General features: G+C 39.6%; 2 protein-coding genes across 2 annotated transcripts; both read left to right on the top strand.

The window, feature by feature from the left end:
• Window positions 1-3,078: 3,078 nt before the first annotated feature.
• On the top strand, window positions 3,079-4,288 carry LOC149902925 (uncharacterized). Its single transcript, XM_090109704.1, has 2 exons — window positions 3,079-4,109; window positions 4,277-4,288. Exons 1-2 carry the CDS (start codon window positions 3,084-3,086, stop codon window positions 4,286-4,288), a joined length of 1,038 nt encoding a protein of 345 aa, XP_089965830.1. The 5' UTR covers window positions 3,079-3,083.
• LOC149902924 (uncharacterized) lies at window positions 4,264-8,161 on the top strand. Its single transcript, XM_090109604.1, has one exon. It carries the CDS (start codon window positions 5,242-5,244, stop codon window positions 7,183-7,185), a length of 1,944 nt encoding a protein of 647 aa, XP_089965730.1. The 5' UTR covers window positions 4,264-5,241; the 3' UTR covers window positions 7,186-8,161.
• The last annotated feature ends 3,521 nt before the right edge of the window (window positions 8,162-11,682 follow it).

The raw sequence follows: 11,682 nt of genomic DNA, 5'->3' as shown, positions 1-11,682 counted from the left end.
AATACAAATACAAAATCATATAAATACATACATATACATAAGATAAAAAAGGTAACTAAATAGTGGAAAAAAAGTGCTCTTTGACAAGTGCTTTGAACATATGCGGTGATTTGGCGCGTCTGATAGTCTCAGGGAGAGAGTTCCACAGTCGAATTGCTAGGACGGTATAGGATGAGTTAAAAAAATTGGAATGGTGAATAGGGGTGGATAGGAGAAGGAGATCAGAAGAACGGAGGGAAAGGGAACTATTGGAATGTAAATATTGGAACTGATTCTTAAGGTAGATAGGAGTTTTCGGGTCAAACAGGATAGAGTACAGGAGTTGAAGGATGTGAGTATTCCGGCGAAGACGAATAGGGAGCCAGTGAAGTCTTTTGCGAAAATCAGAAACATGATCGAACTTGCGTAAGCCGAAGATGAATCTGATGCAAAAGTTTTGCAGCCTTTCGAGAGCGTCCAGTTGATATTCGTGAAGATCGGGATAACAGGAGTCGGCATAATCCAGGAAAGGGAGTAAAAGGGATTGTGACAACGCAATTTTGGTAGAAATCGGAAGGAAGTTGCGCAACCGACGAAGAGAAGAAGCAGAGGCATATACTTTTTTCTGCACTTCCTTAATTTGATCACACCAGGATAGGTTTTCGTCCAAGTGCAAACCAAGACTTTTCACCTTTTTACTGAAGGGAATCATCGTGCCGTCTACCGTAACACTAGGTAGATCTTCCCAGTTAATTCGACTTGTGAGCTGCCTACTTCCCAAAACAATAACCTTGGTTTTTTCAGGATTGATTTTTAAACCATGGTCTTTACTCCATTTAACGATGGCAGCTAGCTCAGTATTTAAGCGAAAAATCTCGTTCGGTAGTTCAGATAAAGAGGCGTGCGAATATAATTGGAAATCGTCTGCATACATATGATAGGGAGAATTAATATTACTGGAAATAGAGTTAATAAAAATTGAAAATAAGAGAGGAGACAACACGCCACCTTGCGGAACGCCAGCATTTACGTTACACCAAGAAGAAGACAAGTCTTCAACCATGACACGCTGCCGACGTCCAAACAAGTAACTATGAAACCAGTCAATAACCGTTGGAGATATGTTGAGAGAGCGTAGCATTGCTAACAAAACATCATGATCGACGGTGTTAAATGCGTTGCTAAAGTCAAGTAGAGAAAGTAATGTTAGCTGCTTGTTGTCAAACCCCCGGCGAATGTCGTCTGTGATTTTGATAAGAGCAGTAGTTGTGCTGTGACCTGGTCGGAAGCCAGATTGAAAAGGATTGAGGAGATCGTGAGTATTGAGGAAGCGACTTAGTTGCTCTTGTACTAAGCGTTCTAAAACTTTAGACAGGAAGGGTAGAATAGCAATAGGACGGAAGTCTGAAAGGGCAGATGGTTTAGGATTCTTAGGAAGAGGAAAAATGTGAGCATTTTTCCAATTATCAGGAAATTGGCCAGAGGAGATGGAAAAATTTAAAATATGAGTGATAATCGGGATAATGATAGGAAGGATGGGAATGATCATGTTCCGACCAATACAGTCACTTCCAACCGCCTTAGAGGTGATTGACATTATACTCTTCTCAACACCACAATCGGTAAACTGACGCAAAACAAACGGAGGAATATCAGGAGAAGGTAAGGAGTTAAGGTAATTTAATGTACGGGATTTAGAGTTAGCGTCAAAGTCCAAAAAAGGACTAGAGAAATGAGAATTTAGATCATCAATATTAACTGATGATGGAAAAGATTTTTGCGTTTTCTTGCCAATACCAAGAGTTTTTAGGAATTTCCACACTTTAGAGGGGTCGCCGTTTTCGACAGATTGGGATATGTGACGTCGTTGTGCATCCCTGGTAACGCCAATATAATTAAAATAGTAAATGTAGAAATTAAACGTTTATTGTTTGTGGTGTGTTCCTTCATCCTTCCCTACATACGAGCACAACCAATCATCGCGTGGTCACTAACCACGTGACACGTCCAATAAGACGTGAACGCGACGTTCGTGTCGCTGGAGTCAGTCGGGTTCGCTCCGTGCCTTCGCGAGGTTCGGGACTCGGCCACCGCCGGAGAGCTTCCACGAGGCTCTCTAGATCATCAGGCATTGTGCCCTTGTAACATCACCGGGGTATCCCGTGCCCCGGCCCTTGGTCGCGCTCACCGCCGCGTGTGTGTTTGTGTGGAGTGTGGGACTGGACGCCGTTCTTGCCCGCCGCGAGCTGGAGGACCCTGACCGCGTGGCGGCGCGTGTGTTCTGGACGCTACTCCCTCCGACGAGGTACGTGCCGTATGATCCTGTCTATCCCTCTTTGCGAACACCACGTAGATCAAAATACAGTCCACTTTCATATCGAGAAATATATTTACGTATATTTTTATATTGGCGCGACCATTGAGTGGTACCTTCGACCCGGATAGTAACCATTGAGTGGTCACTTCGAGCAGGATAATACCTGATGATTCCACCGCCCTTATTAGGATACTCATTGTGTAGGACCTAATAAGCGATTAGTAGTATCTTCAATGCGAAATACTATTTAATATACCGCATATAATAGAACGACAATGCGTCTTCTACTATTCATATAAAATATATTTTAAACCCGCCCTTATTAGGATACTCATTGTAGGCCCTAATAAGCGATTTAATAGTACATTCATTGTGAAATAACTATAATATACCGCATAGATCGACATTGCGTCATCTATTATTTTTTGCTTAAAATATATTTTATTCCGCCCGTAACATTAAGTTACGCGTATATTATTATTAAAATAGTTAATTAAAACTATATTCATATCGTTTATCCGCAGTTATAACGCTAAAATCATTATAAATCGAACATATTTCATCATATTTATTTACCCGCTACCCGCACTCGAAATTTATAACGTTATCTAGGTCATTCCGCGATCCGCTGTTATAATCCGACCATATTGAAAATTCATACTCGGTTCATATTACGCTTGCGTCGCTGACCTACTTTATTTAGTCGTATTACTTGTTATTGTAACTTGTATTGTAACATTCTCTGTTTGAATATATACTTTTGTTATTAAAAATGCCGCCTAAGAAAATGACTAAGTTACCTGATAGTGACGCTTCGGATGTTAATGATTCGGAAGATATAAATGATTCGCAGTTATCCATGTTATTAGCTAAACGCGAAATTATATTCGAAATGGTGCAAAGAATTTATGATTTGTCCTTGAACATTCAAAACAACGCTGCGCTTATGGAAAGTTTCCTTGACGAGTCCGCGCAGGTAGAATCATTACGCGATGATTATAAACAGTGTTTAGACGAATACAATACTCGCTTATTATTATTAACACCCGCCGCGAAACCTGATTATAAAAGCCTCGTTGCATTCGAGTCTTTATATAGCAGGATTAAAAGAATTAAATCTCAATATTCGCAACCAAGTCCGTCACACGGAGATATTAACACTTTGCATAAAAACAGGCCTAAATTACCGCCTATCGAATTAGTACCATTTTCGGGTGATATTCGCTCATTTCCGCTGTTTCTTTCGAATTTTGAATCAATTGTTCATAACAATCCCGGCCTTACAGATGCCGAGCGTTTATATTATTTACTAGGTAAATTAACGGGGAAGGCCACAACTGTTATAGCTGGTATAACCCCCTCCGCTGAAAATTATAATTTAATTTTACAAACTTTAAAAGATAAATATGATGATAAACGTATGTTAGTTTCCGCGTATTTAAATCAAATGTTTGATTTTAAACCTTTGCATTCTCCGTCCGCAACAAACTTTGATTTATTTACAGATAACTTTGTTAGCGCAGTGCGCGCCTTACAGAATATAAAGTTAGATAATATTACAGATTTAATGATTGTTCATATCGCGTTGAAGAAGTTAGATTCAGATACTGTTCGCGCTTTCGAGACTAAGTTTGGTAGTGAAATGCCTACTTTTGATAACTTAGTTCAATTTATTCAAACTCGTGCGAAGGTATTAGAACGCATTCATCCTTCCACAAATTCGGGAATAAATAATCCGCCTCGAAAGAATAATAATTATAACCGCAGTTCAAATAATATTTCTTCCGCACCGCCTAAGACGTATCAGTCTTACGTAACAACCGCTAATTCCGCTTATAGTTGTCTTTGTACCAATATTACGCATCAACATTTATTTAAATGTTCGAGTTTTCATAAAATGAGTCCGCAGGAACGTTTGAAACACGTAAAGGATAGAAACGCGTGTATAAATTGTCTCAGTATAAAACATCGCGTTTCTAGTTGTTCGTCTAATTTTAATTGCCGCATTTGTAAATTAAAACATCATACAATGTTACATTTGAAACGCGAATCTTCTATTCCCGCGCCTGCGTCTCACCCCCCGCCGCGCAGCACACCGCCGTTGCCTGCGCCGTCCGCGTCGGGCGAGTGCGTCCGCTCCGACATTGCGCTATGTACCGCTAGCTATACAGCTGATACTGATAACGCATTTCAATGCAACGCGCCCGCGAATAAACAATGTACTATTTTATTATCAACCGCTGAAGTCGTATCTTATAATTGTAAAGGCGAACGGCTTGTTATTCGCGCGCTTTTAGATTCCGCTTCGCAAAGTCACTTCATTACGAATGAATGTTGTGAACGTTTAGGTATTAAACCGCAGAAAACCGAACGTACTATTATTAAGGGGTTCGGTGGTTCAGAAAAAATTATAAATGGTAATTCCGTAAATATAAAATTTTATTCGCGTCTTGACAACAACATATCTTTTAATATTTCACCGCTAGTTGTTGATCATGTTACGGATTTATTACCTACCGCTGTTATAGACACTTCTGTCTTATCGCATATTTCGCATTTACCGCTCGCAGATGAGAGTTTTGGTACGCCAAATAAAATCGATTTATTAATCGGTGCTTCTCTGTTCCCTCATCTGCTTCTCCCCGACGTAGTTCATGCATCTCGTGACTCGTCGGCGCCCGCTGCATTGCGCACGGTGTTAGGCTATGTAATAATGGGTTCAGTACCCACCATACCTAACATACATAAACCGCCCTTGACGTGTTGTCACGTTCAAGAGACCGCCGCTATTGACTCATTAGTCAGGCGTTTCTGGGAGCTCGAGAAGCTTCCTACCGCACCGCCCGTTCAACATCCCGATGATGTTGAATGTGAAGAATATTATAAATTAACTACAACCCGCGACCCTGTGAGTGGCAGATATATTGTTTCGCTTCCATTTAAGGATGATTTCTACACTCTCGGTGACTCATTTAATATTGCCCGCAAAACGTTTCATGTGCCTCGAAAGAAAGCTTCAAGCTTCACCTAAATTAAGGTTGGCATATGATGACGTCATAAAAGATTATCTAACGAAAAATTATATTTCACCCGCGCCTCCGTATGATCCGCGTGACCCTACACCTATTTATATCATACCGCATCACGCTGTTCTGCGCGAGGATAAATCGTCGACTAAGCTGCGCATGGTTTTAGATGCTGGCATGCTAACTTCTGGAGGCCAGCCTTCATTGAATGACCTTCTGCATGTTGGACCGAATTTACAAGGCAATTTGTTTACAATAATTTTAGGTTTTCGTCTCCACGCGATTGCCATGACCGCCGATTGCCGCCAACAATTTCTGCAGATATTCGTGCGTGAGTTTGATCGTCGTTTTCAATGTTTTTTATATCGTTTCAGCCCGCAGGATCCGCTACTTCTTAATCAATTTAATCGAGTTTGCTTCGGCATCAAGTCTAGTCCTTATCATGCACTGCGCACGGTAAGACAGCTCGTAGAAGATGACGGCGCGAAATATCCGCTCGCGAGTGGCATTGCGTCTTCCTCGTTGTATATGGATGATATCGCCTTCTCTATTCCCACGGAATGTGAAGCAGTTTCCGCGTCGCAGCCGCTCATCGATTTGTTTAAGGGAGCTCAGTGGGATCTAGTTAAATGGAATAGTAATAGTAAAAATGTGTTAGATAATCTTCCCGCTTCGCACAAACTTTTACCCTCCGCGGTGGAGTTTGATAAGACCGTGCAACATAAATTATTTTGTCTGCATTGGTCTACTGTTCATGATTGTTTTTATTTTAAAATTACCGCTCCCGCCGATGTGATGTGCACTAAGCACTCCATCTTGTCAATTGCCGCCCGTCTGTGGGACATGATGGGCTTCGTTGCTCCCACAGTCGTGTATAACATCCCATCAGATAATTTCTACCATGTTTCTGGTATTGAAATTCCCGCTGTCATTCTTTCGCGTGGTATTACGCCACAAAATCTCGTACCGCACCCTCTGTGGTTCCACGGACCCCAGTGGGCTCGTTCGGACCCATCTGATTGGCCTCTTAGGAGTCTCGATGGTGAGTCTATTGCAGACATTCCCGAACGAAAATTATTAGTGCACACTGTGTGCCCGCCTATAAAGCATTGCGCTTTATACGATACCGCCCTTCGCGTCTCGTCGCGTCGTGTATTTTATATTTATAGGTTCCTTATATTATTAACCCGCCGCGGTGTTATGATGACCGTAGAGGAACCTAATTTCGCTGAGAATAAAATTATTCCCGCCCTGCAAAATAAATATTTTGCAGAGGAGTATTATAATATACTCTTTTATAAATTTTATTCACAGGCTTTCAACCGCTTGAAGCCTTTTATTCGCAACAGACTTATCCTTATCAGACGTCTAAGCGATTCCGCCCTGGAATATGCACATAAGCTTCCAGTGATATTACCGCGCAATGATCACATAATTATCATGATCATTGATTATTATCATATTAAATATATGAATATTATAACGCATTTGTTTCTTGTTATTTTAAATACCGCGCTTTTATTAGCTTTTCCCGCGCCGCAAGTCAAATCTGATCACGTCAGTTTGCTTGATAGGCATTCGCTACTGGACAAGTTAGTTCAGTCGTTTTGGAAACGTTGGAGATTGGAATACTTACACGGTTTGCAGGTTAGGCAGAAATGGAATACGCCTTCGACACCTATTACTCCTGGAACGGTCGTGGTTGTAATAAATGATAATGCACCGCCCCTAACCTGGCGTTTAGCCGTCGTAGAGAAAGTACATCCATCAAAGGACGACGTCGCGCGCGTTTGTACAGTTAGAACCGCCAAGGGAACTTGCCTTCGCCCGGTCGTTCGTTTATGTCCGCTTCCAAGACAATAGTTATACCGCATTAGTATATTACCGCAGTTAGTTAAGTTTAATTTTAAGTTTTGCACCGCTTTCGTTTATAATTTCTTAGTTATAATACCGCCGTGACTTTAGGAATTTTTTATACCCCGCTCGCTTTACGCGATCCTAGAGTCATAGAATTTGTTAGTTGTAATACCGCCGTGACTTTAGGAATTTATATACCCCGCTCGCATTACGCGATCCTAGAGTCATAGAATTTGTTAGTTATATTTCCGCCGTGACTTTTAGGATTTTTTATTATCCCGCTCGCATTTTGCGCTCCTAGAGCCATAGAACTTGTTATTTATATTACCGCCGTGGCTCTTAGGACTTTTATTAACCCGCGCGCATTATGCGATCCTAGAGTCATAGTTTTTCGCTGTATCTTATGATTGGTTTTAAATGGTGACCCATTTAGGGCGGGTGGATATGGTAACGCCAATATAATTAAAATAGTAAATGTAGAAATTAAACGTTTATTGTTTGTGGTGTGTTCCTTCATCCTTCCCTACATACGAGCACAACCAATCATCGCGTGGTCACTAACCACGTGACACGTCCAATAAGACGTGAACGCGACGTTCGTGTCGCTGGAGTCAGTTGAGTTCGCTCCGTTCCTTCGCGAGGTTCGGGACTCGGCCACCGCCGGAGAGCTTCCACGAGGCTCTCTAGATCATCAGGCATTGTGCCCTTGTAACATCACCGGGGTATCCCGTGCCCCGGCCCCTTGGTCGCGCTCACCGCCGCGTGTGTGTTTGTGTGGAGTGTGGGACTGGACGCCGTTCTTGCCCGCCGCGAGCTGGAGGACCCTGACCGCGTGGCGGCGCGTGTGTTCTGGACGCTACTCCCTCCGACGAGGTACGTGCCGTGTGTATCCTGTCTATCCCTCTTTGCTAACACCACGTAGATCTAAATACAGTCCACTTTCATATCGAGAATATATTTACGTATATTTTTATATTGGCGCGACCAATCCCTACATAATGTATTGCAGCGATTTCGAATTTTCTGAAATTTTTCACGATTAGTATCCGAGTCTGTGGAGTTTAATTTTGCCTTAGCACGAGCCTTTTTTTTTAACAACGATTTAAGTTCAGCCGTCATCCAAGGAGCAGGAAGCTGCTTCAACTTGACTGGACGTATTGGAGCATGAATATCAAATAAGTTCAGTAGTAAAGAGTTGAAGAGAGCCACCTTATCGTTAACGGAATTTTCAGCGTAAACAACCGACCAATCAATCTTGAGAGCATCTTCACGCAGTATCACCCAGTGAGTATCACCTTGAGATGCATAATATTTAAGACTTTGGTTAGCTTATTGAAACTAACTTGACTTGTTCACTTATTTTCTAGTCAGTAAATTTAGTAATTCTCCTTAGCAGTTTCAATTTTAAGCTGGTACGTAGTAACGAGCTTATAAAGTTAGTAGTTCAGAGTCCGTTATCTAAGTATATTCATTGTGTTTTGGACATAACTGTAGACATAAAACTCGTGTGAAGTTGAATGAATAAAATATTGATATAATTGAGTATCACCTTGAGATGCATAATATTTAAGACTTTGGTTAGCTTATTGAAACTAACTTGACTTGTTCACTTATTTTCTAGTCAGTAAATTTAGTAATTCTCCTTAGCAGTTTCAATTTTAAGCTGGTACGTAGTAACGAGCTTATAAAGTTAGTAGTTCAGAGTCCGTTATCTAAGTATATTCATTGTGTTTTGGACATAACTGTAGACATAAAACTCGTGTGAAGTTGAATGAATAAAATATTGATATAATTGAGTATCACCTTGAGATGCATAATATTTAAGACTTTGGTTAGCTTATTGAAACTAACTTGACTTGTTCACTTATTTTCTAGTCAGTAAATTTAGTAATTCTCCTTAGCAGTTTCAATTTTAAGCTGGTACGTAGTAACGAGCTTATAAAGTTAGTAGTTCAGAGTCCGTTATCTAAGTATATCCCTACTAAAGTGGTATTTGAATACAGTTTGATCTAGCTAGTAGCGATGCATAAAATAACATAGCTCATAAATATATTAGTGTGAAATTAAATTTATTTCGGGTAAACATGGACCGTCTTATTGTTAAACACGGACTAACTAAAACGTATTAAAACCATGGATTAAGTAAAAGTCTTAGGGCCGATTTTTCAATGCTAGGATAAAACTTATTCGTCGAATAATGTATAGAACTACCATTTTAAAAACGTATTCTAAGTGCCCGTATTTGACAGTTTACGTGATATTATCGTGTAATACTTTATTGAACGGATAAGTTTTATCCAAGCATTGAAAAATCGGCCCTTATTATAAAATATGTTTTACAATTAAACAAAGACAAGGACAGTGTTTAACCCGTCCGACTAGGGCCCTTCCAGCCTCCTCCACTCAAGCGACGCGACAGCCCAAGCCGAGGTTCGAGATCCCCGTCAAGGGGGGACGCCCTTGCGCATGTCGCTACCAGGGTGAACCATCAGTTCACCCACGTGTCCGCGTTAATATGTAGAAGCCCTTCTGGCCGTTCTAGTATTTTGACTTGTTACCTTTTACTCTGGTTGCCTGGAAGAAATCACTTATAAGTGATAAGTTCGCCATATAAGTCGTATTTTTCTTTTTTTAAGTAGTTTAAGGTTATTTTAAACGGATTGAACTACATATCTGGGATCTGTAGTATCATTAAACGCAGTATCACAAAGAATATAACAATAAGATTTTCCAATGACTTTCTTGGACAAGTGGTGTTGTCTTCATTAGATATAGATCCAAACTAAGTTCCACTTCAATATCAGTGACACAAAGTCTAGTCAAAGTTTCAAACGGAGGTCATCTATTGTTATCACGAAGTTAGCCGGCGCAATCTTCTATTATATATGTACTAATGTACAGCTTCATGGAAACTTGCGCACTGATAAAATAATAAAATCTGATGGCGTGATGCTCATTCAGAAATTCTAAGAACTTTCTAGACCGTTTTATTTAGACTTTTGTTCTTTCTTATGACTTTAGAGCTTCTGAGTTTTGTCATACGAGACGTGAGAAAGTTAATAATAGTATTTTATTGCAGTCTTTATTTATAACAAGGGAATGAAGAAGGTGTAAGAGTTAATACGTCAAACGATAAGCAGCCTCATAAATTTATTGAAATGATTTCGGGTCGCTTGCCAGCCTCAAAGCGATAAAGATATAAGCATGAATCTCTCACCATAGGGGACTCTATAAGATAATATATTATAGGCGAGGTAACTTCCATAATGCACCGTCATACCTATGTATTTATGAGTGAAACTTGTAGGAGAATTTTCTATATTATTAAGATATTATTTTGGGAATAAATAATCTTCCTTGATTACGAAACCTTAATTAAGTTTACCACCAGAATATTTTGGTAAATATAGTAATTTCAATTAAAAGCAGAGTGATTAGTTTGAAGCTTGGGCTATTGGAGATTTTAAGTGTAGAGTCATTGTTGAAGAGATATAAATAGCTGTTCATCTTGTCGTTAATTTTATATAAATACTTGCTGCGCTCCGCGGTTTCACCCGCGTGGCCCCCTTCCTGTTGATCTTAGCGTGATGATATATAGCCTATAGCCTTCCTCGATGAATAGGCTATCTACCACTGAAAGAAGTTTCAAATCGGACAAGTAGTTCCTGAGATTAGCGCGTTCAAACAAACAAACAAACTCTTCTGCTTTATAATATTAAGTATCGATTTAACAAATAAAAAAAAACGCTCTTTATCAAGAAGTGTAAATATATTTTGAAATTTCTATGATTGCAGACAAAATAAATAACTGATTTCGAGTGAAATACCGAATAACAAATGACAATTGAAATGCCTGTGAAATGGAATAACACTCATGATCTAGAACCTAGAACATAGTTAATTATCAACATGCTATCAACTTTTCCAATTAGGTATTAGAAAGTACTTGCCATCTAATTGTAGGCTGAAAAACTTTCAGCGTTGAAGTTTATGAAGCCTCCCAAAGTTGACAAACACGTAATCAAATTTTCTGTTTTGACGCAATTTCAGCCTCTAATTACTAAATAAAAGTAAACGTTCTTATCTTGGTGTAATTATACAATTTGCTCGCTTATTGCTCGAGTGATTCTGTTAACACTTCTGCTGAAGGCGTAGGCAGTCTGTAGGCTTTAGGCGTTTACATTGTGAACGTTATACAAATTACCTTGGAATGGAATATATATTAAGTGCTTCCCCACTTCGTGTGTAATTTGAATATTTTTTTATAATACACGATAATTAGGTTTGAAAAACTATTGGAAAAACATTGAAAAAGTGTTATTATATTCGTGATATTCATACAAGACATTGTAACATTTAAGATAGAGACGACTTTAGATATTGTATAGTGCTTGCCGAAAAGGATTAAGTAAGTATTAGAAAATTATTACTTTAACACATGAATTTAAGCATAATGTTGTTCGTTAAAATCTGTTCATTAGACTGAAAGAGGATGCAGTGAAC

The sequence above is a fragment of the Colias eurytheme genome, chromosome 14, assembly GCF_061535395.1.
Source record: "Colias eurytheme isolate Ceu_HAF_F1 chromosome 14, ilColEury1 Martin Lab GWU primary, whole genome shotgun sequence".
In the NCBI taxonomy this organism is placed as follows: Eukaryota; Metazoa; Arthropoda; class Insecta; order Lepidoptera; family Pieridae; genus Colias; species Colias eurytheme.
This window is presented reverse-complemented; position numbering and strand designations above follow the sequence as displayed.